At 61.8% G+C, this 27,607-nt stretch overlaps 1 protein-coding gene and 1 long non-coding RNA gene across 8 annotated transcripts in view; both read right to left on the bottom strand.

Annotated features, from left to right (window-relative positions):
* Positions 1 to 1,839: 1,839 nt before the first annotated feature.
* On the bottom strand, positions 1,840 to 4,501 carry LOC140642173 (uncharacterized). Its single transcript, XR_012038702.1, has 3 exons — positions 4,283 to 4,501; positions 2,332 to 3,130; positions 1,840 to 1,970 (listed from the first exon to the last, which is right to left on the bottom strand). It is a non-coding gene; the product is annotated as an uncharacterized lncRNA (long non-coding RNA).
* A 365-nt stretch (positions 4,502 to 4,866) lies between these two features.
* The window catches only part of BRD1 (bromodomain containing 1), a 36,294-nt gene continuing 13,553 nt past the window's right edge, over positions 4,867 to 27,607 (bottom strand). For 3 of the 7 annotated variants that reach the window (XM_072843490.1, XM_072843491.1, XM_072843492.1), the window contains exons 3-13: positions 26,883 to 27,039; positions 22,154 to 22,285; positions 21,696 to 21,824; positions 20,924 to 21,236; positions 18,948 to 19,208; positions 14,137 to 14,634; positions 8,502 to 8,637; positions 8,039 to 8,166; positions 7,590 to 7,699; positions 7,182 to 7,336; positions 4,867 to 6,294 (exon numbers count right to left, since the gene is read on the bottom strand). In XM_072843490.1, coding sequence (XP_072699591.1) covers positions 6,111 to 6,294; positions 7,182 to 7,336; positions 7,590 to 7,699; positions 8,039 to 8,166; positions 8,502 to 8,637; positions 14,137 to 14,634; positions 18,948 to 19,208; positions 20,924 to 21,236; positions 21,696 to 21,824; positions 22,154 to 22,285; positions 26,883 to 27,039 — 2,203 coding nt within the window. In that variant the 3' untranslated portion in view covers positions 4,867 to 6,110. Of the gene's footprint in view, positions 6,295 to 7,181; positions 7,337 to 7,589; positions 7,700 to 8,038; positions 8,167 to 8,501; positions 8,638 to 11,850; positions 12,823 to 14,136; positions 14,635 to 18,947; positions 19,209 to 20,923; positions 21,237 to 21,695; positions 21,825 to 22,153; positions 22,286 to 26,882; positions 27,040 to 27,607 lie in introns of those variants that run through there. The other 4 variants (XR_012039051.1, XM_072843493.1, XM_072843494.1 and 1 more) reach the window with 4 other exon arrangements.

Here is a 27,607-nt window from a genome sequence, read left to right as displayed (position 1 = left end):
CTGTGCCCGGGGACTCAGACCCCCGGGTGGTAAGACTCGCCTGAAGGGTCTCAGCAGGCAGGTACAACACCTTTGTGTGGCCTCCTCCCCTGGAGCGTGGGTGAGGCCTGCAACTTGCTTCCAACCAAGAAACTACGGTAGCCGGGACAGTGTACGTGGCTCTGCGCCTGTGCTCAAGTTGCGCTGGCTGTGATCCCACCTTCCTGGGCTGCCCTCTCCTTGGCGGAAGGAAGCGGCCATGTGCTGGGACCAAGGGGCAGTCTCTGGCCAACAGCGTGTGAGAAGCCAAAGCCATGGTCCTGCAGCAGAAAGGACCTGAACTCTGCCAGGACTTGAGCGAGCATGGAGCCCGGCCTCCCCAGCCAAGCTCCTGACCAGACCGTGGCCACGCAAGACCTGTGCCAGGGACCCAGCTCTCGTGGACCCTGCCCACGGGAACCTGGAGGTAATAAGTGTGCGTCGCCTGAGCAGTTAGTCTGACAGCAAAGGACCCCCGCACAACTGCTCGGGCGGCTGGTGCCTAAGCCCAGGGTTCAGAGGCCGTGGCCTTGAGAAATTTCAGTGGCGTCGAGGGTGACCCAGCCAAAGCCACCAGCGGCTCGATGCATGGAGCCCCAGGAGCAGCCGGGCTGGCGTCTGAGACCTTGCGGGAAGGAAGTGGGAGGGGGGTGGGTCCGCCATCCCTGACAGTGGAACGACAGGCAGGTGTGCAGGGGTGACGGGGGGCCCTGCAGGCTGCGGTGCTCAGCTCCCCAGCCCCAGCGGGCAGTTCCCAGGGCCGCGTCCTCAGAGGGGCAGTGTAAGCCTGGTGGCAAACGCCATCGACAACATGATTTAATTAAAAGATAATGACAGTGAAATCGAGAAGTGGGTCGTGTGGGGGTGACAGACTCTGGTGGCCAATGGCGCCAACACAGCTCAAAGGTGGTGACACGAATGAAGTACGATGCACGTTGTCCGGGGAGGACAGCCGTGGCCTTCGGACGCCTTCGGCCGTATCCTCCTCCCGCGTCTCCGAACTAGCTCCGGCCCCACTGCCGGTGGGTTCCAGATAAATTCGCCTCCTCTCATCAAAAGAGGATGTCACACCTTTTCGGTTAATGTGGCAACCTGGCGGGGGGACCGGAGCGACCGCCCAACCTCCCACGGGGCCCGCAGCCGAGGCGGGGGCCCACCAGCCTGGTCTTCCACCTGCCGGGGCACCACCATCCCTGGGCTGGGGGGCCATCCCCGCGAACCCTGCCGGCGGAGCTTTCTGCGGCTCGGATTTTTTATAAAATCAGCAAAAAATAAAAAATAAATTTAAAAAATCAGCAAAAGGGGCACCTGGGGGCTCAGCGGTTGAGCGCCTGCCTCTGGCTCAGGCTGTGACCCCGGGGTCCGGGATCGAGTTCTGCATCGAGTTCTGCATCAAGTTCTGCATCCCCGCAGGGAGCCTGCTTCTCCCTCTGCCTGCATCTCTGCCTCTCTCTGGGTCTCTCCTGAATAAATAAATAAGATCTTTCATAATGAAACAAAATAAGATCAGCAAAGTGTTTTCTCCCCCTTCCACCAGCCCCCAGCCCGGCCCCAGCCCCTCAGAACTTGGGTTGGAGGCGGGCAGCCCCGGGGCCGGGCTCAGGCAGTGAGGGGCTAAGTCGCCGTCACTGGGCACCTGCCACCCGCGCTGGGCCACCCCCGACCCCCAGGACCCCCAGACGCCGGGCCCCCATCCGGTGAGCAGCCTTGTGCCCAAGCCAGCCTCGAGGCACAGAAGGGCCCAGCCCGCACCCAGCCATGCGGGGCTCCTGCGCCAGGAGCAGAGTGTGGGGAGGCAGCCGTGGATCCCCACCTGGGCCGGGGGGGCGGGGGGGGCCAGATCCAGCAGCCACAGCCCGGGGCTCTGGGCCCTTTGGTATTCACGCCATGGGAGGCCCGAGGAGGGCCTGGTGGGAGGCCGGTTCACTCGGGGCATCAGAGGAGTCGAGCACCTATGAACGAAAACAAACGCGCAGGTTCCCCGGGGCCGTGGGCCCGCGGCTGCAGCCAGCGCATCCGCAGCTGTGGGCTGGTGCACAACAGCGGAGGCCCGAGCGGCAGGGGACAGCGGGGGCGGCCCCCATCAGGGCACCAGATAGGCCCCTCGGCCCTGGCCGCTCAGCCTCCCACAACCACAGCTGCAGAAGGCCAAGGCCAATGGCAGGAGGGGTGGCCCCACGCAGGCCGCGGACACTGTGGAAGGTGGGTCCTGGGCTCTGGGGTGGGATGGTGCTGGGGGTGCGGTGGGGCTGAGCTGCAGCAGCCTCGACCTCGGAGCCCCGAGGCCCCGGGGCGGGGTGGGGGGGTCCTCACAGCTGTTCTGCTCCCCATCCTGAGCAGTGAGCCCCAGTCGCCGGCGCTTCCTGTCCCGTTGTCTCCCTGAGGATGACGTGCAGGGGCGCCTGGCGCTGCGGTCGCTGAGCGAGACTCTTTGCGGGCTCAGGTGGCGGCCTCCGGTTGGAGCAGCCCCTCGAGGCGGATCCTGGGCTCTCCCTAGGCCCGCGCCTCCCCGGGAGTCATGAATAAACCGTAGCCACGACGCCGCCGGAGGGACTGTAGACCCCTATCTGTTAAGGAAAAGCCCCTTTGCCGCAGTTCGAGTGGCAAACACTCCGACTGCCGTGGGCACTAGCAGGTCCAGGGGACCACACGTGCGCAGGCTTCTTAACGTCACGTTGTTAAATACGTTACTATTTTCTTTCACACTTTCCGGAAGTACAGTCATACTTAGGGGATCACTCCCACTCCGTGGTTACAGTCATCCAGTGATGTTGTTCTGGAATTTTAATTATTTCACTTGGACCCATGTGAAATTTACCTGCTGTAAAGAGAAATAAGTGTGGCCTTAAAGGGGCATAAATGTACGTTTCTGTCACGAACAGAGGACAAATCCCCGGGAAAGCTGTGTGCCCACCGGGGACCAGGCTCCCCTATCCTGACCCCGAACAGCTGTTGCAGCTCCATCCACCACGTCCACATTCCAGTCAGCGCAGCAGGAAACACAGCAGGAAAGACCTCTCCTCCTCCTTTGGAGGCCGCTTCCCCCAGTTGACACTTCACATTGGTCGCATGGTCGGTCGGGGCTCCTGGCCTCCGGGCGGCCACGGGGGACCTGCGAGGGGGCCTGGGGCTAGGGGCGGCTCTGTGGGCGTCTTGGCCACAAGCGCTTCCCTGCCCCCCCCAAGTGGAGACCCCAGAGCACATGAATCAGGGGTGGGAGGCCCTGGAGGAGGCACGACCTGGAGGGGGCACAGGGATCCGGTCAGCCGTGGGGAGACCCTGAGCTCCGCCCACTGAGCTGGGGGGGCCTGGCCAGGGTCCAGGAGGGCGGAGGCCGGGGGGCTCTGTCTACGCCACCTTGGACACCCCGCAGAGGAGCCAGGCTGTGGTTGGCTCCCTCACACTTGGAGCAGAGCCTCGCCGCCTGGCGAGGACATGCTGCCTGACCCCTGGGTGCCCAGTATCCCCCAGTCTCCCCTGGTGCCCCCAGTGTCCCCCGGTGTCCCCCCGTCCCCGTGTCCCCCAGCATCCCCCTGTGTCCCCTGGTGACCCCGTGTCCCCCAGTGCCCCCCAGTGTCCATGTCCCCTGGTGCCCCCCGGTGTCTCCCAGTGTCCCCCATGTCCCCCGGTGCCCCCCACTGCTCCTCGGTGTCCCCCATGTCTCCTGGTGCCGTGTCCCCCAGTGTCCATGTCCCCCAGTGCCCCGTGTGCCCCCCGGTGCCCCCCAGTGTCCCCCGGTGCCCCCCGGTGTCCCCCGTGTCCCCCGGTGCCCCGTGTCCCCCGGTGCCCCCAGTGCCCTCCAGTGTCCACTGGGCAACCCGAAGACCACAGAACCCGACACCGGATTTACTGCAGGGGGAAGAGAGCGGGCGGCGGGCACGCAAGGCGGGGGGACCCGCACCTGCCCCAGGCTGCCAGCCTCCAGCCAGCCTGTGCTGGGCCCTCGATGCCCCCAGCTGTCCCCTCCCTGCGACCCCCTGTGCACCAAAGCTCCCGGAGGCTTGCGGGCCTGTCAGCAGCCCTGCCCGCATGGGGACTGCCTCCGGGACAAGGGGCACGGGCGTGGGGCGGGCGGAGCAGGGAGGCCCGGGGCTGCCGCCTGGACACTCCACAGTGACCCAGAGCCCACGGGCCCACGCAGGCACCCTGCCTTAAGCAGTCTGCACTTGGGCCCAGGAAATCCATTGAACTGGCAAAGCCCCTTCCTTGTGGATGCAAGTGCCCTCCAGCCCTGGGGAAGCCCCCACCCCGCGGCCCCCCTCACCTCTCGGAGTGAGGCCTGAGGTAGGAACAGGCAAGCCTTGGACTCCAGGAGGACGGAGGGGCGACTCCTGGACACGGCTTCATACGTCGTGGAACATCTCAAGAAAGGATAAAGGCCAAGCCACAGGCGACCGGGACCCTTGGGGGGTGCAGGGCCCTGGAGATGCGGGGTGTCCTGGGCCGTTGGGGAGGGGGCAGGCGAGGCTGATCCACCTCCCAGGCGCAGGGCCCAGCGTGCTCCCGGGGTGCGGACAGTCAGTGCCCACGCCCACAGCCCAGGCAAGCACGGGCCCTTCCGGGAGGCAACCCACCAGGGGCCAGCGCCTCCTCATCGCCCGTCAGGCCCAGGGGCAGGGGCACGGCTGCTTGGGCAGGAACCAGCCGCCCTGCCCTGTCCCCGCAGCGTGAGCATGAGCAGCCTCCCCGTGGCCCCGCACCCCCCAGGGGACCCGCCTGTCGTGGCTCCTGGCTCCTCCGCCACCGCATCCTCGCCACCGCATCCTCGCCCGCGACGTCCCGGCCCGAGGGCTGGTGGGCCTGGGGGGCCACGGCACATACAAAGCGTCCGTCAGACACAGGACAAGCTATCAAAGGAAGACGTTTTATTTTCAAGTTTCTATGGAGATGTTACAAACAATGGAGACTGAAGGGGGAAAAAAAAACATTTAAAAATTTTAAAACTACCAGCTTAAAATAAAAATATGATTAGGTAAAATAATAAATAATGCCATCCCATGACAACTTTAAGATGAAGGCATGTCCCGTGCCTGGATGAGCCGGCGGGACAGGCTGCCGTGAGCCCGCCCAGCACCCGAGTGAGGGAGGAATGAAGTGGCCACACCGTCCAAATCTTGACTTTATTTTTTAATATAAAAACCGCATTTTTGGAAACCCACCCTACCTTTTCCCCTAACATAATGCTTTACCTCTTAAAAATAAAAATAAAGTACTAATTCTATATACATCACATGTACCATACAAAAATGTATCCAAAGTTTCTATTGCTACCAAAGTGTTCTAAATTAAAACAAGTTACAGAAAGCCCCCATTGTAAACAAAAGATTACAAGTTACAAAATCAAAGAACACACTGCCAGAGTCATTTACACAACAAGCAACACATCCTGCTCCCAAAGCAAGTTGGATCTTTATGTGCCCGTATAAAAATGCATATCAATATACTTCTGCAAATTTATTTTTCATTATAAAGCAAATGAATACACTTTCTACAATAAATAATCCGCTGGGAGGCACACCCGTGGAAGGCTAGGGCAGGCGGGCGGAGGCTGGAGGCAGACGGGGAGGACGGCGACACCCGGAGGAGGCGCCTGCCCCGGCCCTCACGGGGGGCGGCGGAGTGTTTTTTGGTGATTTGCAAGTGATGTACACAGCATAAATTTATTCTCCACCTCTTTCCACAAAGTACCATCAAAATAATGTCATTTTCTTTCTTAAAATACACATTTGTCATTGTAAATTTACATCCCGTCTTATTAAATAGTGGTACTCCGTGTAAAGAGTATGATTTACAAAATTATTAAACATTCAAAAGTCTTTAAAAAAAAGCTACAGATCAAAGAAAGTGACGCGGGCAGACCTTCCGGCACGGCCTGTGACGGACACAGATAGAGCCGGGGACACGCCCGCACCATTCACAGAGCGCCCAGACGGGGATGGTTTCACAGAGAACGTGGAAATAAAACCTGCCCTCCCGGGGGAGGAAGAAGGAAAGAACCAGGCCCGGAAATCAGAATAAGTTAAGTCTGGAACGATATACACGCATGTACAGCTTATCCCCACTACGGACAAGGCCACGGGGGGGCGGGCAGGTCAGTCGATATCACTGAGGTCGCTGCTGGGCTCCCCGTGCACGCGGCTCAGGTGGCTCATGGCGCGGTCGAAGGCGACTCTCACAGCTTTCCTGATGCTGGAGTTCCGCCCCTCCATCATCTTCAGTTTGTCTATGGTCTCGTCCATGCCGAGAGGCACCATTTTGGACTTGGGGAGCCATTGCCTTTGGAAAAGTGAAAAGACAGGAACCGTGAGCAATGCTCCCTGGAGGCGCTTCACGCGGCAGCCCGGCAGCTCCCAGGGGTGGACAGGCGGCGGACACGAGGTGCTCCAGGGAGGCCCGACGTGGGGCCTCAGGGACGGGGGGACATACAAGCCACCGCCACCTCCCCTCCACGACCCTGACCTGGGGCCGCCGCTTTCCAGCAGCAGCAGCGCTCGGACAGCCCAGTGAGCACAGACACGGGCTTACACGCCCATGCATGTGCACGTGCACATGGGACACAGCATGCACTGTCACGCGGTGAGCAGGCCAACCAGCCCTCGGACGGCACACGGGGGCCTGAGCCTCCACGGGGTGAGGAGGCGCTCACGGCCGCACAACCAGTCCAGCAGCACCTGCCAACGCTGGCGGTGCCCGCACCTCCTAGCCCGGCCCTGCACAGCGCCTCCGCACCACGGAGCCCCTGGTCGGTACAGGAGCTCTCCGGGCAGAGAAGGGCCAAGGGCACAGCTCCTCGCGCGTGCAAACACCAACACGCACCTCCGGAGGGCTCGGGGACAGCCCACATCGTGGGCTCTGAGGCAGGGAGAGCCTCCGGGCAGAGCTCAGGGGTCTGGGAGCTGATGCCCGAGTGCCCCACCTGGACCCACAACAGGTAAGGAAGGAAGCAGCAAGGCCTGGAGAGCTGGCAGAGCGAGATCGGGCCAGGTGCTGGGCACTGGGCGGTCAGCCCGGTGCCCTCGGGCCTGGGCCACCCGCAAAAGTCCAGCAGGACACAGGAACGCAGCCCCGACGGCCAGGCCGCTCACATGCATCTCTGTGCACGCGGAGCCCCACATGCCTTCAGGGCATCCCTGTCCCTGTGCAGCCCAGGAACCCGCACTCACCAGCTTCTCTTGTTGTCGAAGAACAGAACCAGGAACAGCTTCTCATCAGCCTTGGTCTGCATGTGCTCGCCTATCTTCAGCACGTCCAGCGGCGGGGCCGGGATGGTGACCCCGTTGTGGTGGCCAGGCACACGCGGCATCTTGGGGTCAATGATCTGTCAAGGGAGAACACGTGCGGGTCACGTGTGAGAGCCCCCCCCACCCCCCGCTACACCCTGGAGCACTGTCCTCCGGCCCCCACCTGAGGGGGCTTTCGAAGGAGCTTTCCCAACATCCTGACACCTGCGTGCATGTCCCTCAGCAGGTGCTCACGGGACACCTGGCCCCAGGCCCCAGGGTCACACGGCTCTGTGCCCTGATCCCCACGGGGAACCCCCAGGGCCCCACACCCGCCGCCCTGAGGCTCACCAGGGCCGGGTAGGAGGGATAGCCACTGCACTTGGCCCACACGACTTTCAGAGGCTCGAGCACGGAGGCCGCGGCATCGGTGGAAATCCACATGCTGTTCTGACCGACCTCTGCACAGGGAAGGAAGCACGAAAAGTTAGGAGAGTGGGGCACCGTGCGGCCTGAGGCCACCCCTGCAGGAGTCCCAGAGGGTCCCTCACGGTCCTCTAGAGGCCGGAACCCGGGGAGCCCACGCGAGGCTGCAAATCACAGAGGAAGCCACGAGGGGCAGCCTCCGCGGAGTCCGATGGCCAGGGAACCTTGGGAAGGGACCATCCACACAACAGACGACACATGCAGGACGATGTGTCCCTGTGTGTGGGGAGCCACCCGACACCTTAGGGATGGAGGCCGGCCGCACCGGGGTCCCGGCGCACTGCCCTGCGGAGGAGGATGGGGCCCCAACTCACCCGCTGCGATCCTGGCCGCTTTGGCATAGTTCCCGTTCTCAATGCAGGAGATCAGCTCGCTGCGGTCCTCCAGCGTGTGCCTGCGCACCAGGGCGGGCTTGCCCCGGCCACACTTGGGTGCACTGAAGCTGCAGGACGGAAAGCATAACTCGGTCAGAAAGCACTCCGGGCCCTCGGCTCCGCCCGGTGACCAAAAACCAGGATGTGCAGGGGCCTGTTACAAAGGGGTCTCCACAGGGCAGATGGCGGGGCTGCACCGGTCACCCCCAAATCAGGACAGAACTTTGGCGGGAAAAAACAGTAACTGTAACCACATATCCAAAACCTGTTCATGTTTTACGAATGATTCTACTTCCCATTTTCAGGTAAACGTCACAGAGCACAGGACAGGGCCCCTGAAGAGCAGGACAGATCATCCCCGGTGGGGGCGGCGGGGACAGGCCAGCTCGCGGGGCGTGCCCACCTCGAGTCGCAGAGCGGGCTGCTGCTGGACGAGATGCTAGACTCCGAGGCGCAGCGTCGTCGGGGTGCAGCTCTCCTTCCAGGGGTGCCACCCAGCTCCTGCTCACTCCGTGCGCCCCCAAAGCCATTGGTGAGACCTGCGACACAGGCACACGGACCCCTCAGTCCCATGCTGCAGCAGAGCCGTCCCCATCCGAGGCCATGCCCGCGCCCTCACCCCCGCAGCACCCACGACGCAGGACATACGGCAGCGCTTCCCGAGGGACACGAGGGCACCAGCACCAGCAGCTCCTCCCCAGCACGGGGCTCAGCAAGGTGCCTCCCTTGGAATAGCAACTGCACCAGCTCCCCAAGGCAAAGCCGGGGGCACCCAGCTCCTCCCTCCCAGATCAAAGGGTCTGCGCACCCGAAGCCCCCGCCCTGGGGCCAAGCCATCAGGAGACCCCTCGCCAGGAACGGGGCCGCACGTGGGAGCCTCCATGGGGCTGAGGTCGCAGGAAACGCACGCACCTCAGAAACACTCGAGATGCTTGAAACCAGAACACAGGCTCTGCAGCCCAGGCCCCGGCCCCGAACCACGGGCACGGCGCACACGGCCGGGGCAGCCAGAAGCCACCGGGGGTGGCAGCTCTCAGATTTTCAAGAACAAAACACAATTCATCTACAATCACGGCAACTCTCAGAGCCAGACTCGTCTCCCGAAGCCCGACATCCCTGACGCCACGACAGGACGGGCCACGCTGCCCCCTCTTGGTGCGACGCCCGCAGGGTCAGGCCCATTTTTCTTCCCAGAAAAAATCTCAATCCTGCGCTTAAAAAAATACTCAACCGGGTTCTTTACAAGTGTGTCTGGAGGAGCGGCCCAGACTACAGGGCTCCCTCACCTGCTTTAACACGTGTTTTCTCAGCGGCAGAGCCACATTACGCGAGCACGGGGAGGACGCTGGTGGCTACGACATGAATGCACACAGGGCGGGTGGCTGTGCCGCCCAGCCCACAGAGTGAGACCACACGTTCTCAACTCTGTTCATGAGACGTCGGGCTCTGTTTCTGAGGGACTCGGCACCACTGGCTCTAAAGAGAAACTGGGTGTTTTCACTGTGGACGGAACCCCCGCGTCACAGCCACAGCTGTGGTGACGGCATCCGGACGTCTGTGGCTCCATCGCGTCCCGCAGCCGAGGGGTTGAGACCACCGGCCAGCAAGTCAGGACGGCAGCAGCACCCAGGGACCCCAAAGCCACCAGGTCCCAGGAGGCACCGAAGGCAGCAGAGACCCCAACTCAGAGACAGCTGGCCCCACCCAGCCCAAAGGACAGAAGGACAGAGGACCCAGGTCTGAGAAGGGGGCCACAGTCCCGCAGGCGCGCGTCCAGGACCCAGCAGTGAGGCCACCAGGCCACCGCCTGCGCCCTCAGGGGAAGCCCTAGGACATCATCCAACTGGCCCTGTGGCAACAGTCCAAGCCACAAGGTCGTGCCGCCACAAAGCCGCTCGGTGCGGGGCCTGCGTGGAGCCGGGCTGTGCCCCTGGATGGCCTCACGTGGGCACCTGCCCACCTCGACCTCCAGGCGCTGCGCCTTGCCCGGCAGCCAGGCTATGATGCTCGGAGAAGCAAGCACAGAGCATATGGCGCCCGTCCCGGACTGTCCCGGGAAGAGGGCACACAGCCCCGCCGCCTATGCACACACATCCAGGGAGGAAGTAAACGCAGCCCCCGCGGCCCCAAAACACACAGCCAGGCCGCCCACCGAAGCCCTGCTCTCCAAGTGATGCTAGGAGGAAGGACGAAAATGTGGGGTGCTGAGAAAGGAGCGAGCTCGTCTCCGTCGACCTCCCTGGGGACTTAGAAGACCCGCGCCCATCTATTACCCAGGAAATGTCACCCAACGCCCGTGGACTCACACGCACGACAGACCAGCCCACCAGCAGGAAACCGCCGGGCCCAGGGCTCCAGCCTGCACACCCACGGCCCCTCCGCGCCCTCCCCGGCACGCCCGCCGGCTGCTGCGGCCCACGGAGCCCACCCGCCCAGCCCGGGACACCTGCAAGGACCTGCTGGGACACCAGGTTTGGGGTCTGCACAGAGAGAGGCCCTGCGAGCCCCTCGCGAACGGCACGCGTCCATCAGGCACCTGAACTCCTAGCAAAAACCATGCACGCAAGAGCCCTCGGCAACTACTTCAGGGAGAAGACGTTTTGTCAACGCTGGAAGTTAGGTCTGCTTGCCACAACACACAAAACACAAGATGGCCATGTGGAAAAGGCAGGCACCCTCCAGCGGGAGGCACCCAGGACTCTGGCCCCCATCTCTGCCTCCACAGGCGTGACACCCTGGGCAAACCTGGGCCTGGTGGGGAGGGTGTTCAAGGGGCCTCCCGGGAGGGCCGTTCAACAGTGGCCGAGGCAAAGCCCCCCAGAAGCTTCCTGAGCCGCTAGCTCCGCTGTGAACAGCTCACACCCACCAGCCAGCGGGATGCCCGGCGCTCCCCCGGGGTGCAGCTTCGGCCTGGCACCTGCAAGCAGCTGAGCAAGCATGGTGGGCCTGCTCCCCACCCCCCACAGGACACACGGGTGGACGCCAGTGCTCTGCCTGCCCCCGCCCAGGCTGCCAGCCAGCTCCCCAGGCTGACCATCGGCCGCGTGACGTGGGACCAGCTTCAGAGGCTGCTGGGCACAGTGACTGCACTCAGCCTCAAGTGCTAGGGCCACCCGTTCTTTTTGTTTACATGTTTTTATTTGTCCTGTTGGCAATAAAATTGCATTTTGGGGGTGATTTTTCAACCTTTCCATAAAAACACAGTAAGCAGGATCCCAGGACCCTGCTGCTGTTGCCTAGGCCGGCTCCTCGAAGCGGCGGTGACGGGAAAGGCTGCCACGGAGGAGCCGCCTCCAGGCCCCCGGGTTTGATTCCTGCTCGTGCCAACATTCCACATGGTGACCAGAGACAGAGCTGCCCTCTGGGCACGGCAGGAAGTAAGGGAAGGAGAAGGGGAGAAAGGACACCAGCCAGAAACCCAGGAAAGAAAGAGGCAACAAGCGAGGGGAGGCAGAGGCATTCGCGCATCTTCCAGCTGCGCCCGCGCCCGACCCACAACCGCTGGTCCCTTCAGGCCAGTTCTGTGCCTGCTGAAGGCAGGATCGGAATCTCCGTCCACGTCGCTGGAGGCACCGCAGGCTCTAAGGCCGCCCTCGGCATCGTTCACACCTACCCACGGGGTCAGGGCGGGCGGAGGAGGCGTCCCTGCCAGCGGCAGCCAGCTCGGGGAGGGGCAGCGGGCAGCCGTCCAGCACCTGCGCCGATCCTCCACGGGCTGGGGGGGGTGTGTTTGGAAGATGACTGAACGACGTTTGCAGCGTCCTCCACAAGAATTACGTGAACCCCAGGGATGCAGTGATCTTTCTGCGTTCCAAAGCCAGCGTTTAGCAGAGCTCCAGTCCAAGTCGAGCAAGAGAAAAGAGTTAGGATCCAAAGACCGAACCACCCAGCATGTTAGTAGTTACACTGAGAACCTGGAAAACAGCGAAAAAGCCATTTAGTCTGACTGGGGGGCCAGACTGGCCTCCAACCTGAGCCTAAGGATGGACACGGCCCCCTCTCAGTCCGTCTTTCTCGGTCTCTCACTCTGTCTCTGGGTCTCTTTGTGTCTGTTTCTCTCTCTCTCCATCTCTCAGTCTCTGTGTCTATCTCTGTCTCTCACTCTGTGTCTCTGCCTATCTCTTGGGTCTCTCTTTGTTACCTTGTCTGTCTCTCACAGTCTCTGTTTATCTTTCAGTCTACATCTGTCTCTCTCTGTATCTCTCTGTCTCTCTCTGCGTTTCTATCTCTGTCTTTCTCTATCTCTGTGTCTCTGTGTCAGCAGGCGTCGCAAGAGCAGAGGCCAGGAGCTGCTCGTGCCGGGAACAGCGAGCGTCGCGGAGGACGAAGCGAGAGGACAGAGCGGCTCGGGGCCCTGACCCCGGCCTGCCGCGACCCGCAGCTCAGAGCAGGGAGGCCCGGGACCGAGCGTCTCCACGTGAATGGGTACGTGGGAGCCTTGCAGCGGGCAGTGTGACCCAGGAAAACCCCTACAAGGCGGAGCACGCGGATGAATCTTTGGGAAAAGCGAAGGCTGAGAATAGTTCGAGTCCTCAGAGGCGAGCCCGCCCTCAGGCGAGCGATCCAGGGCGTGCGGAGAGCGCCGGGAGCCAGGCTGAGGTGGAGCCAGAGGGGGCGCCGGGCCCCCTGCCCGGGTGCTGAGCAGGTCCCGGCGCTACCAGGACTCCCGGGCCGCCCCGGGCGGCGTCGGGGCTCGTCACGCATCCACCGTATCTACTGCCACTCTGGAACAAGAAAGCAAACACCCCGTCAGTGCCGCCCCGGCTGCTCTCAGAAGCTCCTGCAGCCCTCGCGCCAGCGCCGGACACCTGCACGGCCTGCCTGCACACGCGGGACGCGGGGCACGCTCCTCCCCACGAGGGCCATGGTGCGCAACAGGCCCCTGAAAGCACCATCACCGGGCTGGGGGCAGCCTCCCTGGCGGTGGGAGCCCCGCCTAGACAGACGGCCACCAGGGCCCGCGGAGCACCCTCTGATGCGGCCAGGGCCTGCAGAGCCCTGAGGGCATCCAAGCGCCCACGGCCCGGGGCCAACGGCACGACGCGCTCCGGCTCACCTCCCCACGCGGGGACCGGACTCGGCGCACGCCCACGACACGCGCACAGACTGTCCTGAGCCCGCAGAGACAGCCGTGAGGGTAGCCTCGGGAGACCCGCAAGCACTGCCACGAGCTCCATCGACGGCCTACGAAACGCGCGTGCAGCTTCCCGCAACTCAGAGACGAGAAAAGGCTCTAACCCACCCACACATCCGCAAACAGAGCTGCTACGAGATCAACACGACGTATTGAGAGCTTCCCACATGAAAATACGACTCGTCAGAAGTCATCCAGGCAGCCAGAGGGACGAAGGTGGGCCGCGGCGCAGGGCACACAGGGTGGGGCAGCAGATGGGTTCCCCGGCTGGAGCACAGGTGCCCCGTGCGCCAACTCGCACGGCCCTCGGCACAGACGCCAGCACAGACACCGCCCCGGGCCTCCGCCGGCTGCCAGCACAAGGGACACACCCCTTCGGTCACACTGCCCAGGGGCGGCGTTGGGGGCACCACCACAGGCACAACCAGGGGGCCGAACCATGGTGCCACCTAGCGGGCACTTGCCTCCTCGGCTGTCACCCGGAGGCCAACAGGCCGCCTCCCGCAAGCCGCGGGGGGCGAGCGCCACGACACGTGAACGGGAGCCTCCAGCAAATGAACCGGGCACAAGGACAAAAGCCCGGCGGTGCGCTCAGCCACTCAGGAAGTCACCCCACTACACACGGCCACAGCCCCACAGGACGGCGAGGGGACGTCACAACGCCCTCTGATTACAGCCCAAAGTGGTGCCGCGGCCCCAGACAGACCCCTGTGTATGTCCTGGGACACACGGCGGGCGCGACACAACCCCACCGGGCCCCCGTCCCCCCGCGATGGCGCCACCTCCACAGGCAGGCCACCGCGGCCCCTGGACGGTCCACCGTGCACTGCAGCGGCGGGGGGCACTGCCCGGCGGCTCCACCAACACCCCTGGAAGAGAGAACGCGGCGTTCCGTGGCATTTACCTGTGTCCAGGCGCTTTCCCGGGGACCCCTCCTCCACCTCAGAGTCGCCGCAGGTGCTCCGCGACCTTTTTCTTGGCTGCAGAAGAGTCTCCAACCTCGGAAGGACTACAGACAAAAAGGTTTTGGTCCCTAGCTGAGGAGAAGTTGGCTGGGTTTCAGTGTTCTTGGCAGACTTTGGGGGGCTTACACTTTTCGATTTGCAGAAGAGAACAGAAGTGCGTCTGTTTACATCGCTTGCTGGCTCCGCCACCGCGGAGGCCGCCGCCGCCGGCGCATCGCCACTACTGGCGAGGGTGGGCTCTGGAGGGTGTCCGATTACCAGTGCGCTCTGAGTGCAAGTGCTATGTGATTCATTATCAAATGTGACTCTTTTGAATAGTTTACTCTGCTCTGGGTTGAGTTCTACTGGTTTGAGGGTTGGTGGTTCTGAATTAGTCTCCGAGTTTGAAGGAAGAGGTAATGCATCTGATGGTTCAAGTTTAGGGGGAGATTTATCTCCTGAAAAAATTATAAATAAAGTGATTTTTGAAAACTGATAATTATAAAATCTATTATAAAACTTACTATAAATGTGAAGTCCACCAAAACACTAATTCAATTAAGGAAACAAAGCATCACACATACTGTCTGCAAGCAGTGAGAGGCCGCAGCGGGCCGTCAGGCTACACTGTGTGCGCTGCCCTAACACCGAAGACGGGGTGGCCTGGTGCCCGGGCTCCAGGTGTGCACGTGTATCACGTTACCCTGCCAACGGCTGTTGAGGATTCCCTCCACATACGCCAAAACTAGCACATCATTCGACTTTAGGAGCATCTCTACAGTCGACACTTCACTTACCTTGAGTAAGAGACACGTCTCACATAACCAGGAGGTTAACGGGCACCCCACGCGCTCCTGACCTGGGCCACGTGGTCAGCAAGCAGGGGACACGAGCACGTAAATCACTCCTCTGACCAGGCTGTGCCCGCCTGAGGCGCGACCCTCACGGGACCAGGAAAACCTCCCTTCCAGGCCCCAGACCGGCTACCCTCCACGCCACGCTCTGAACGCCCATAAAGTACGTTCTTTTTCCTAAATCTGACTTTAAAAATAAAAACAGTCTTTGGAAAACTACCTTTGCCTCGTAATTTAAAAAGCTTCTTAAAACCATTCATATCAAAACAAGAAGTCTGAAGAGCCACGAGCAGGGCTTTACCCCAGGGCCGGGGAGGAGGCCGGCCCCCAGGCACCAAGCGGGCAGCGGCGCAGCCCCCGGACAGGCCTCTGCTTGGGCTGCGACACGCGGGAGATCAAGCCAGGACGAGCGGTTTACGTGATCCGAGAGGGTACCCGTCCTCTCTACGCACACTTCTCATTAAAGCTGCAAATTGCCCCAAAAGCAGGCAGTACCGTAACTCCGGTTGTTCTGAAAGCGGAAAGCTACAGCTGCTGTGCCCCCTCCCGTCTCAGAACCACGTCCTGAGGAACCTGCCCGAGGGGCCCTGCTCGGACTCAGCAGGTCACAGCAGGACCCGAGCCCCTCTGTGCACCCCCCCAGCGGGTCCCCGGGCATCCGAGCTGCGGACACAGTGGCCAACGCCAGGCAGGGCTCTGCATGCTCGGGCCCCGTGTCCTCCCAGGCAGCACCTGCGGCCAGCACGGAGGAATCACCGCGGGCCCTCCCCCAGCGAGCGCCCCGGCTCACCTCTGGCCTCTCTCCTGGGCCTCACGCCAGGCTCCCACCCTGACCCCGCACCAGCGGTCCTGCCCCCACCTCTGCCCTGGCCAGGTGGGCGTCACCAACACGGGGGTGGCCACGAGGGCCAGCAGGGCGCAAGGGAGCCCTCCGTCCCCACGCACCCGCCTGCGCCTCACCAGACACAAAGGCAAAGATGTGCCTGCAGGGGCCTCCTCTCCCTGCGCCTACCCTGCACCTCTGCGTTCGGCCCAGACAGCTCACGGGAGTACTGGGGAGGTGCGCGGGGCACGAAGCACCGCCGCCAGCCGGGCACCACGTGGGCTGCCAACCCTGGGCCTGGCGAGCCCCACGGCTGCACCTCTGCGCCCGGCCGCACCCTGGGCCGACCCCACACCACAAGCTAACGCACAAACACAAACACTCGCTGCCACTAACAATGACGGCATCGAGCCGCACGCGAGCCATGCTCGACTCCCTTCTGGAATAAGCCCTGTTCACGTAAATACCAACGTCCCAAATTCCACTTCTTCCTTCATAAGAGCAAAGCAGTTCCCACCAGGAGCCTGTTTCACACTAGCTGCTCTGGAAATTCTAAAGATGCACTTGTGGCTGCAGAGAGGCCGCTCGCCAGCTATCCGACGAGACCCATACACCCCAGAGCGCGGGAGCTCGGAGGCTCCGGCGTGGGGCCCTGGCCTCCCGTGACCCTGACCACAGGCTGTCTCACCACCACCCGGCCTCAGGCTTCCTCACCTCATCCTCAAGAGAGAGAGCGACAGACGCACGTGCTCCCCAAGAGCCCTCTTATAAACATGACCGGTCCTCGCACGCTCCCACGTGCCATGCGGGGGAAGCAGGACCCCGCAAGCCGCAAACCCGCTCCTGTGCGGACTCGGATACAAATCACAATAGGCCTGAGGGAGCCTGAGAGAGCCTGAGGGAGCCTTCGGGAAGAGAAAGGCACAATCTTGAAACACGAGGACAGGGCCCAAAGCACAGCTGGAGTCCCAGAGAGGACATGAAAGCCCTGGGCTCGCAGTCCTCCCAAAGCCACCTGTCTTCGCTACCCTGCGCCCATCAGGCACCCGGGACCACGCTCTGGGAAGAGGCGGAGACCGAAGCGCCCGCGCTAGAACACCTGCAGCGCTGACACAGAGCTGAGGAGGAGCGCAGGACCCCCCAGAGGAGGGCACCTCAGCAGGCCCAACCCCATCAGAACCCCCAAGGTGACAACGCAGACGGGTGCCCAGGTGACAGGATCACCTCGCAGCCCCACGCCCTCATCTTTCAGAGTACTCTCAGTGCTCGTCCCGTGACCAGGATCATGAGATCCCCTTTCTACGCCAGCTCCCAGAGCGTCTGCTCCTGGCTGTCCCCTCCAGCCTTGCAGGAGAACACCCCACCCCACGTGGAGGTCCCGCTGCTGTCTGCGGCCTCCCCGAAGCCTGCCTTCTCCCCGCCTGCACTGCCCACTGGCCGCCAGGGCGCTGTTCTCTCCACGAGGACTCCAGCCCGTCTTTGTCACATGTCCCTGCACTCTTCCTTCAAGAAGACCCCAGCGCCACAGGGCAGCACATGTGGGCTGGGGGGCGGGGGGTGCCCGCCTGCTGGGGGGATCTGAGCTGTGCAGCAAGACGGCTGGGTCGATGGGGAAGATGCGGCCTCCAGACACGCCCCATCACGCCCCTCATGACCCGGAATGACCGGTTCACAAGCTTTGACCACTCTCTTTTCAGGGCAAGTAACAGTGTTTTCCTACGAAGACAGATTAGCTCAGCCAGAGCAACAGCTCAGGCCGCAGGAGCGACCTGGATGGGACGAAGGTGGGCACCCCACTCCAGGGATAACGGCCGGGGCCACCAGCATCCAGGCCTACAGGAGAGCTGCTCTTCGGGACAGAACTGCCCCGGGGCGCCCATGTGGCTCAGTCAGACAAGCGTCCGACTCTCGTTGGGCTCAGGTCATGACTGCAGGGTCCTGAGATGGAGCACCAGGCCGGGCTCCACGATGGGCGTGAAACCTGCCTGAAGTTGTCTCCTGGCTCCTGGCTGCAGAAGGCAGCCTCCCCTCTGCTCCATGGACACACTGTAGCTCCTATCCCCCAAGAGGGAGCTTCTGGAGTCTGCATCCCACACCAGGGGGCCTAGACAAAGGCACAGTGAACTGAAACCAGGCAGGCAGAGAATGAGGGCAAGCTGCCTGCACAAGAGGTCACCTCCCAGGAGAAACAGAGGCTCGAGGGCTGCAGCTCATCCCCACCAGCCGCCTCATGCAACAGGGTCGGCAGGAACAGTGAATCAGGAGGACCGCTCGGGTGTACAGGGCCCGTGGAGTGTCCACACCAGGACACCGCAGGGCCGCCCGCTGCTGCAGGTGCCCCCAGTACAGTCCAGACTGCAAGCCAAAGTGCCCGCGGCGTGGCCCTGGGGAGCCCGACTATACCTTCTTCTCTCCTGTAAAACTAAAATGTGTAGACTCTCTGCTAAAAGTAAGAGATCGGAAGAGGGGGCAGCATCTTCTACGAGGTTCCACATGCTCCAACAATGGGGCTGCCGTTCTCCCCTGACAGTCCCTGTCCTGAGCACAAAGCCCGCCACCTGCAGCCACCTGAGGCCAGCACCAGCACGGCACTTCCCTGGGGTTCCCACTGGGCGGGTGGGTTTCTCCTCGTTTACGTCCTACACACAGAGACACGGCTGATGACCAGCTCTCCTCCCAGACACATGTCCCAGGGAAGATCGGCAGCTCCCATCCTGTGCTGTGACGTGTCGGGAGGCCCACGAAGCAGCTCCAGGTCTGACCCCTGCTCCCTGGTGATAGCATGTGCGTCACCTTCCACCCTATCAGAGGAGTGTTCCAGCAACAGTGGCATCACGGCCCTTTCAACAGCAGGTGTGACCAACAGAACCATCCCTCTTGTCACAGAAGCCACCTCTACTCTTCACTCTAGACAATGTACAAGGTCTGTGCTACCCTTTTTAAATAGTGTTTCATTAACTAGTTTAAGGAAAAAAAGCCTTATTCTGCATCTTAAACCTTGTGCCTGTTTAAGCGGCGCCAACCGTACCAGGAAACAGAAGCCCGGTGGGGGCTCCCGGGGGTCAGTGAGGACAGACATTGAGCATGTGCTTACCTTCCTCCCCCGTCTCCTGCCCCAGCTGAGCACCTTCCTCTTCAAAGCTTCCAATACCTGATTCCGCGGGCGGGGGCTGGCTGTGCTGCTGGCTCAGTTTGTTTCGAAGGACAGCAATCTCCTTTTTCAGGAGCTTGGCCCGCTTGCTCCGAGACCCGCTGGACTTCATGGCACACGTGAGGTCCAGTTTGTCCAGCAGCTCTCTCAGCTGCTCCTCCAGGACCATGTGGGCCCTGTTGGCCGGGTTCAGCAACCTGTCCACTGAAGCCAAAGGATACTTCGTCAGTCATCAACCATGGCGGTGCCCCCCGTGGTGCCCCCGAAACCACCTGACCGGCACGGGCCCCGCCCGCGGGAGCCCCAAATGCCCCTCCAACGCTCACGCCACACCCACGACCGGCTGCAGCCACAGGGACACGAGCTTTCACCCCTGGGCATCCAGACGCTCCTAGAGGAAAGCTTCTAGGTCCACGGCTGGCCGGCCAGGCGCACGGGGACACAGCACACTGAGGGAGGGCTAGCGCCTCTCCTGGTGCACGCCCAAACCAAGCCCTCCAGTGAAGACCAGAAGCCGGGTCAGAAGAAGGCCCAAGAGGACGACCCCACCCACTTCCCCGACCTGTGCAGACAGGGGCCGGGGCCAACCCACGTCCGCGCTGGCCTCTAGACCCAGACCGCCACCTGGCTCTACAGCGACAGGCCACACAACACACAGGTCACTCTCAACTTCAGGCGTATTTATTACAAAAATCCCTAGCAACTTTAATTTCAGCAAAACAAGATAATAAAACACAAATTACCTGAAGTTAGTGAAAGGTGACTAAGAAAAAAACCAGTCTTTAGAGCTAAAATAAAGCTGGGAGTGAAAGTGGAAGGAAGGTGGGAAGAGACAGAGACCACAACACAACTGCCAGCAGCAAGGGGCACCTTCCTCCAGAAAAGCGTTTACTGAAAGCACGTGTGCTTCTTAAAAAGTAACGAGACATTAGCATCGAGAAATAAATAAGAGCATCCAAATCTAACAGCTTGGCTTGTATCCATACGGTCTCTGACAAAATTCTACAGTAACAGCCTCAAAAACGTTCATATAACGGATATGCTATTTGAGGCCTCAAAGAAAATGGCCTCACACCATTTCGTGTCTATACATTTAAGCAGACGAGGGACAGCCCTGTGTGCGCCCCCCACCTCGAGGCAGCCCCTGGGTCTCCACGCACCCACGCAGACCCAAGGGAGAGGGAGGGAGCAGCACCCAGCGCCGCGACACGCACCCCACCAGCTCCACCACCTCCCCGCACAAATGTGGGAGAAATAAATGAAGACTTCCCATCCTTGAGTTTATCCCTGGTGAGAACATGGGTGCAGGACTTTACTGGGAAACCCCACGGAGACCTACATGCCCTCTCCTCCAAGACCCGACACTCCAGAGCCCACCAGGCACGGCGGCCAGGGCAAGGCACAGGGAAGGCAACCCATCTCCAGGGCTGGGACAAGTGAACAGACCGCCGCACCCCGTCTCAGAGGCACACGTCCACAAGGCTTCCTCGGAGTGGATCCAGGTCCACCCAGGGCGCAGCCCCCAACTCAACGTTGATGGGGTCTGTACCCGCCCCCATGCAGGCTGTCCCCTACAGACGGGGCCGCTGGCCACTGTGTCCCTAATGTTTCAGGGGAAACACACCTGTGTCCACAGAAACGTACGAGGGGTGTCAAACACACATGGTGTGGCAAAGAAAAGTTAAAAGCCAACCACACTCAGTAATTCTCGTGGAGACCATGTGCTATAAGCACAATACGTTAGGAGCACTGAGTCAAAGATCCGCCTTTGAAGTCAATTCCTTCCCTTTCATCATGAACTACTGGGAAACATACGGTCACATATGCGGCTCGTGCTCTAGTCCCACTGGGCCGTGCGGACGCGGTGTGCGGGCAAGCGCGTGCCCCCGCCTGTGCCCGTGCTCGGGGCTGGTGCTTACCGTCGTCCCAGGAGAAAGGCCGCCGGGGGGCCGCCGCAGGCCGCTCAGGCAGGTGCATCCCCGAGGCCTCCTCGAAGCCGATGCTGTCCGCCTGGCGCCTGGCCTGCCTCAGAACGACACCGCCCTGATCGCGCAGCCTCACGGCGGCTCTATAAAACACCGTGTCCTTGGCGTTGTACTTCATGCAGTTATCTACAATGAGATTAAAATCCTCCTCAAACTCAGTGAGGTGTCTATACCCTTGAGCTTCTAACCGTTTCCTCATTGTGGCAAAGTCCATGGGATGTTTAATGTGATCCAAATAATCTGGTACCTAATTTCGGGGAGGAAAAATAAGCATTTACAAACAAAGAAGGAGTCTTATCCAAGCTCTATAACCCACTAACACACCCACTACTCTACACGGGAGACACGCACACGCACAGCACCGGTGCCTCTTTCACAGCGTCAGTGCGGCGCGCAGACGCGCCCCACGGAAACCCAATGTTCAGCCAGGGGCCCCTCCAACTCAAACTCCTCAAACTGAACACACAGCAACCGGTGCGCCTTATCTGGGCAGAGAGCCGCCGTGCACGGACAGGATCTCTCTGAGGGGGGACTCCCACCTCTTGTTCCCGCCACTTTACAGGGAAACCTATTGCTTTTATCACTTAAAAGGGAACGTGCTAAAATGAAACGCTAGGAGACTCCTAAGCGCACACCCTGCACCTAGTAGTGAACGGTTACTCCCTAGGCCGCCGGGGAGCCCCGTGCCGAGCGGGTGAACACTCACCTCCTTCAGGCTCACCGGCTGCGCAAAGATCCGAGCCGGGTCCTTCTCCTGCAGCTGGTCCAGGACGGAGCGCAGCAGCACCGTGAGCGGGGTCAGCCGCAGCTCCAAGGCCATCTGCTCCACCTTCACCTGCCAAATGCGGCACTCGGTTGGAACGCTCACCACGGCCCTCTGGGGATGGCGACCCCCCCCAAGCGCCCACTGCCCTGGCCCACGCCGACTCAGCTGCCCCGCCCCGCCCCCCAAGGGCCGGCCACGCTGCCCCCGCAGCCACACCAAGCCTCCTCCAGACAGAGGTCAACGTCCCCCCTCGTCCTGCTGCTGCCCGAGGACGAGGGCAGGAGGCTCTGGGAGGAGGCAGGGCGAAGGCCTGCAGGTGCAGCCGGCCCTAGGCACCCTGGGAGCCCACGCAGGGCTGCAGACCGCGCAGGGGAGGCTCGAGGGGCGCCCAGCCTCACCTGCTCCCGCTTGAGCTTCTCTCGCTTGCGCAGGAGCTCGATGAGCAGACGCGCGCGCTCCAGGTCATGCCGCAGCCGCTGCCAATACTTCAGCTTCTCTTTGGCAGCTTGAATCTCCTCATCGTTTTCTCTCTGGGAAAATCAATCACAAGTCAGCCAGAACCCCTCAGAGGGGACCCCAGGGCCCGGGAACTCGGGGCCGCCGCAGAAGCCCTGTGCCCGCACGAGCCAGCCAGGACACCAAGCAGCAGGCCCTAGGGGGCCCAAGGCCGACGTCGCGGGCCCGGACTCGCCCCACAGAGCACCCCGGGGGTGGCCACACGCCCGGCACGCTCCAGACCCAGAAGCTGGGAGGACCGACGCCACACACGAGCACAGAGCCAGTGGAGCCAAGGTGAGCGGGGCGGCTGTCGCAGGCCACGGCCTCCCACCCGCTAGACACGGGGAGAGACAGAGCGGCCCGGGGAGCAAACAGCAGCGGGAGCCCACTGCAGGGGAGCCGGTGCTGTCCGGCCCCAGCAGCCGTGAAGCCCCCTGGCTCGGGGTCACCACTTGAGCACCTCCTCCTTCCCTGGCAAAATACACATGCCCCCGAACCCAACACAGCCCGCGACCCACCCATTTCCACTCCAGGATTTTCAGAAATAAGTACACCATCCCCAGAGAGCAAAGAACTGGAGGGCACCCCTGACCGCGGGCAGGGGACAACCGCCGTGGCCACGATGGGGAAGCCAGGGAGCGGCAGGACACAGCAGCCCAGGACAGCCCCACACGACGGCCAGAGAGACCTTCCCAGCTCAGAGTGGCACCTGAACCCCAGGAAATCCCACCCCAAGGCTCTGTGCGCTCCCGTCCACGCGTCCCGCCCCGCCCCAGGCCCAGGCCATCTAGGCAGCACCTCAAAGGCCGCGTGCCGGGAGCCAAAGGCACCCCTCCACCCAACCACAGCTCCTGGGGCAGACCCAGGGCAGACGGCGGAGGAAGCAGCAGTCGGGGTGCTCCTCCACCTGCCCTGGAACCCCAGCTCCGCTGAGACACACCCACCTGTCCCCGGGCAGGCTTCCCACAGGTGCCTGGGGCCTCCTGACCACAGCGGCCCAGGACGCCTTCTGCAACCGCATGCACACGTGACCTGGACCCAGGTGGCGTCCCCACCGCAGGGGCTTTACCTCGACACCCCTGTGGCCTTGGGCAGGTCGCTCACTGTCAGATTCCATTCCACACTCATCAGACCCCTTCTCTCTGGACCACCGCCCCGCAGGCTTCCAGCCCACCCCATCACACAGAGCTTGAACGGCCCACACACCAGGCAGGGCCCCTCCCCGGGCACCCCCACTCCGTCTCAATGCTGAGCACCTAGCAGGGGACAACACGGCTCTCGGTCCAGGGGCTCTCGCTCCAGGGTCTGCGGGCAGAGTCAGTGATGAGGCTACAAGACCCTCCTCGCTATCAAGCGGATGGGAAGGCTGGGCCAGCGCTCCGGCTCCGCGAGACGCCAATCACACAGCTCCTTTTAACGTTATTTAAAAGTCTTGGGCATCAAGTAGGAGTTGACAGCGATATCAGCTGCATAGATGCGACCAGGAAATACATTAAAAAGTAGTTTAAAAAAACCGATTTCCCCAAAAGCATCTGAAAATCACCTTGTCCATTACTCTGAATAAACTCTCTGAAAACATCAAGCAAAAGGACGTTGAGCCAGGCAAACCCACGAGGCAGAAGCTGTGCTTGCCCTGCATTTGCTGCCCTGGCTGGAGGCCGCGCACGGCCGCGGGGTCGCTCTCCCCACACACGACGCCTGCAGTATGGGACCCGACCCCGGGCACGGGCTCAGCACTCCACCTACGCAGAAGGGCCTGAGCGTCCAGACTCCACTGTCAGGTCAGCTTTATCTCCCACCTAAAAATCTACCTGAGAAGACTCCACGAAACAGAAGGAAAGCAAAGTGATTTCTGGTGCCGAGAAGCTATCAGGAAAGAGAATTGTAAAGACCAAGTTTATCATCTCCCCCCTGACAGATGGAGGGGACAGGGCAGGCCAGCCCCAAGAGGTGAGGACCGCAGCACATCCCCCCGAGTCCCTGGGCACCACCAAGCACTTAAGACCCCAAGAGGCAGTGGTCCCTGCCCCTAGAGCAGGACGCTTAGAGGGACCCAGCTCCTGTGAACCTCAGCCGCCAGGGCGATGGCCAGGGCGATGGCCAGGACGATGGCCAGAGGCTCCACCCCCAGCACAGCAGGGTGACCGCTTGGTCCTAAAGCCACCAGAGGGAAGCACCACAGTGAACGGGCGGACGTGCTGGCTCTGCCCCTTGCCGAACAAGACAGGAGCTTTGCCGTCAACCACCCCCCACCCCAACCAGGGTCCGCGGACGGCAGAGGACGAGCTCCGCAGAAGGGCTGTGAAGGCCCCAGCAAGGTGCCCACAGGGACCCTGCACTCGGGCCGGACCAGAAGAGCTCAGCTTAGGTCTTCCAACTCCTCGAAGACCACTGTGCACAGCAGCATCCAGGACCGCCAACCTGAGGCACCTCGTCTGCCCGGACGCAAGGGACCTCACCCCCGGGCCAGCTGGTCCTGTCTGTCTCCCCATCAGAGGGTCGGCCATGGAAGGAAGGAATGGCTGCCCCCGACCTCTCCCACAGCCCACCCCAGAGTGGGCCCCCAGAAACGCAGACAGATGAGTCCAAGTAAACCTCACATCAAGTATGTCCGATTTTCAGACACACGTGAGCCTCACACCGAGCCTTGAATGTTCCACGTGGAACGTTGGTGTACTGGACCATGGGGTGGACTTCACGGGGTGAAGTGGGAAAGGCAGTGTGGACGCTCACGCTGGGAGGGTGGCGGACGCAGGGCGCCCATGCGGGCCTCGTGGGGAGCTCCCGAGCACCACGTCACCACGTCCCCGCAGGAACGCACCCTGCGGGTCAGCGCAAGTGCTCTCCAGGACACCGGCATCTAAGTTGCACCAGCTCAAATCTACGCCACTCCCTCGCCCAGGACAACACCCCCACACCTCACTTTCCTGTCCCTATGCATTTATTTCGTAGGCAGCAGCCCGGCTGGTCGCTCCCACCGGCCCACCTGTCCCAACAGGGAGGAGGGACAAACGGGCTGCAGATCACCGAGGCAGACATTGCTAACAGAGATCCCCAGGTGACGTGGTCTAGCGCGGATTCTGAGGCCCCAGGCCCGTGTGTGCAGGATGCGCACGGCCCCCAGGATGGGCGGCATGCCCAAGACACAGGCATAGAGCCACCCCAGTCCACGGCCCCAACACACTCGGGACATTCGCACAGCCCGGCCTCAAGTGTGTGTGCATCCAGCCACGAGCTCGACCGAGTGGGGCCCCTTCAGTAGACCCGAGTACCGCACGCAGCAGCCCCTGGCCCAGCAACCTTGGACGCCCGTGGCACGGGACTCAGACGGCACTGAAGGCACCAGGCCGGACGGGCTCCAAGCAGCTCCTTCCTTCCTTCCCCAGAGATGGAAAAGGCCAAGGGCACCCCACAGAGGCCCAGAATCTACAGTTTCGCTATGGGTCTCAAAAAGGATAAGAAAGACATTAAAATCCACCAAAAAATGTCTTTAAGCACTTAAATGTGTTATTTTATGGGATTTTTTTTTTGTCACCACGGAATAAAAAAAATCCAAGAAGGGGTCCTTGGGAATGGCAGCAGCATCCAGGCCGGGGCAATGGGGGCAGGGCCACACCAGGCCCGGGCCTGCAGGTGGGACCAGGGAGGGCCGCCAGAGACGGGAGCTGCCCTCCTGGCATCTGGGGTGACTGGGTGTCCATTCGCTCCACGACCACACACTCAGCTGGGCCGCTCTGCCCGCCTGGCCCAGTGGAGCTGCCTCCAGGCCACCGCGGCCCCGCCTGCAGAGCCCCATGGACCAGGAACCTGGTGGACCCAGGAGCATGGCACCCAGCCCTGTCTGCCCGTGTCCCCTCCGACACACTCAGCCACCTGGCGGCTCAGGATCAGCAGCAGGGCGGCCGCGTGGCCATCCGGCATGAACTCATCGGAAGGACAGCTTCCGCCGTGCGCCCCGCGGGGCAGGGAGAGGGCAGCCAGCGGCTCTACTCTGCGCCAGGTCCCCCCACCCGCCCCCCCGGCCTCCCAGCCTGAGGCCTCATGGACAAGCTCTCCCTACAAAGCTGCCCACTCCCCACAGCATAAAGTGAGCTAATCAAGAATTTTGGGCAAAGTGCCGAAGAACCATTTTTGTCCTCAATTTATTTTTGTGGCATCGCACAGAGCCAATTTCTTACTTTCTAAATCCATTCTTCCAGAACTGCTTTCCACGCTCAGATGGTTCTACAAACCCAAATTTACCAAAACAACAAGAGCTTGTTTGGTTTTGTTCTTTTAAAAAAGCAAATCCCGTTTCCGCTCACTCATGCAGGCTCCCGCCTCCCACCCTCCCTCCCTCCCCACCTCGGCCCTAGAAACAAACCACACCTCCCACCTTTCCAAAACCGGAACTCCCAGCCCAGCACAGGGACCACAGCCTAGCGGGGGCCCCTCCTGCTGCCACCCCCGCAGGCTCACCCTGGGCGTCACCCACGTGTGAAGAAATGCCAGGTGGCAGGGACAGAGGAGAGGCGCCCAGACGGCCCAGGGCTTCAACCTTCAACGGCCCTGGGGCATCCAGAGGCCAGCATGGCCTGGCGCATCGTGTGGGGAGAGAAGGAGGGAGAGCGGGAGGGAGAGGCCACGTACCTGCTGCGTGCTCCGCTGGGACTGCAGGCTGGACTGGAGTCTGCGCAGCAGGGGGGCGCCGTTCCTCGACAGCCGTTTGAGCAGCCAGTAGCTGTGCGCTCTCTCCACAAACTGCTTCTTCCGCTGGATGGCCACCTGGTTCGCAATCCTATTTAATCTAAAACACGGAAAGACTCAGAGTTTAGCTTTGAAGGAGCACAGAACATGTTTTCACCATGGAAACTCGGAACGACAGGATCACTCTCCACAAACCACCGCCCACACTTAGCGTCCGCTCTCAGCCACGCACACGAACTGCTGCCTCCTGCGGCCCCGGGCCTGACCACAGGGTCCCCCCGCTGGCCCCACACCCGAGATGGACGCGTCAAGGGAAGTCCGCGGAGCACAGCTCTCACCTCCTGACTCGGGACGGCCTGCTGCCCCTGGGCCCCCTCAAGGACCGGAGGGGAGGGCTGCAGACACCAGAGTGACAGTGGGGAGCGGCTGTGGGCGACCGCTTCGGGACGCTAAAATGCATGCGGTTTGTGAAAACACGCGCATGGAGGGGAATTATCATTTAAAAACCCCCAAAAGGCTTCGCGGGAGGGCCTCCACATCCCCCGCTGAGACAGAGCCGTGATTTATCAACGTGCTTCACAAGGACAGAGAGACCATTCGCTCGGTCATCAACTAAGAACTGAATGAAAACACAGATGAGCCAAGATGCTCCTCACTACACACCTAAC

Source organism: Canis lupus, chromosome 11 (genome assembly GCF_048164855.1).
Source record: "Canis lupus baileyi chromosome 11, mCanLup2.hap1, whole genome shotgun sequence".
NCBI classification, from domain to species: domain Eukaryota; kingdom Metazoa; phylum Chordata; class Mammalia; order Carnivora; family Canidae; genus Canis; species Canis lupus.
Note: the sequence above shows the minus strand (reverse complement) of the source record. Positions and strands in the feature narration are given on the sequence as shown.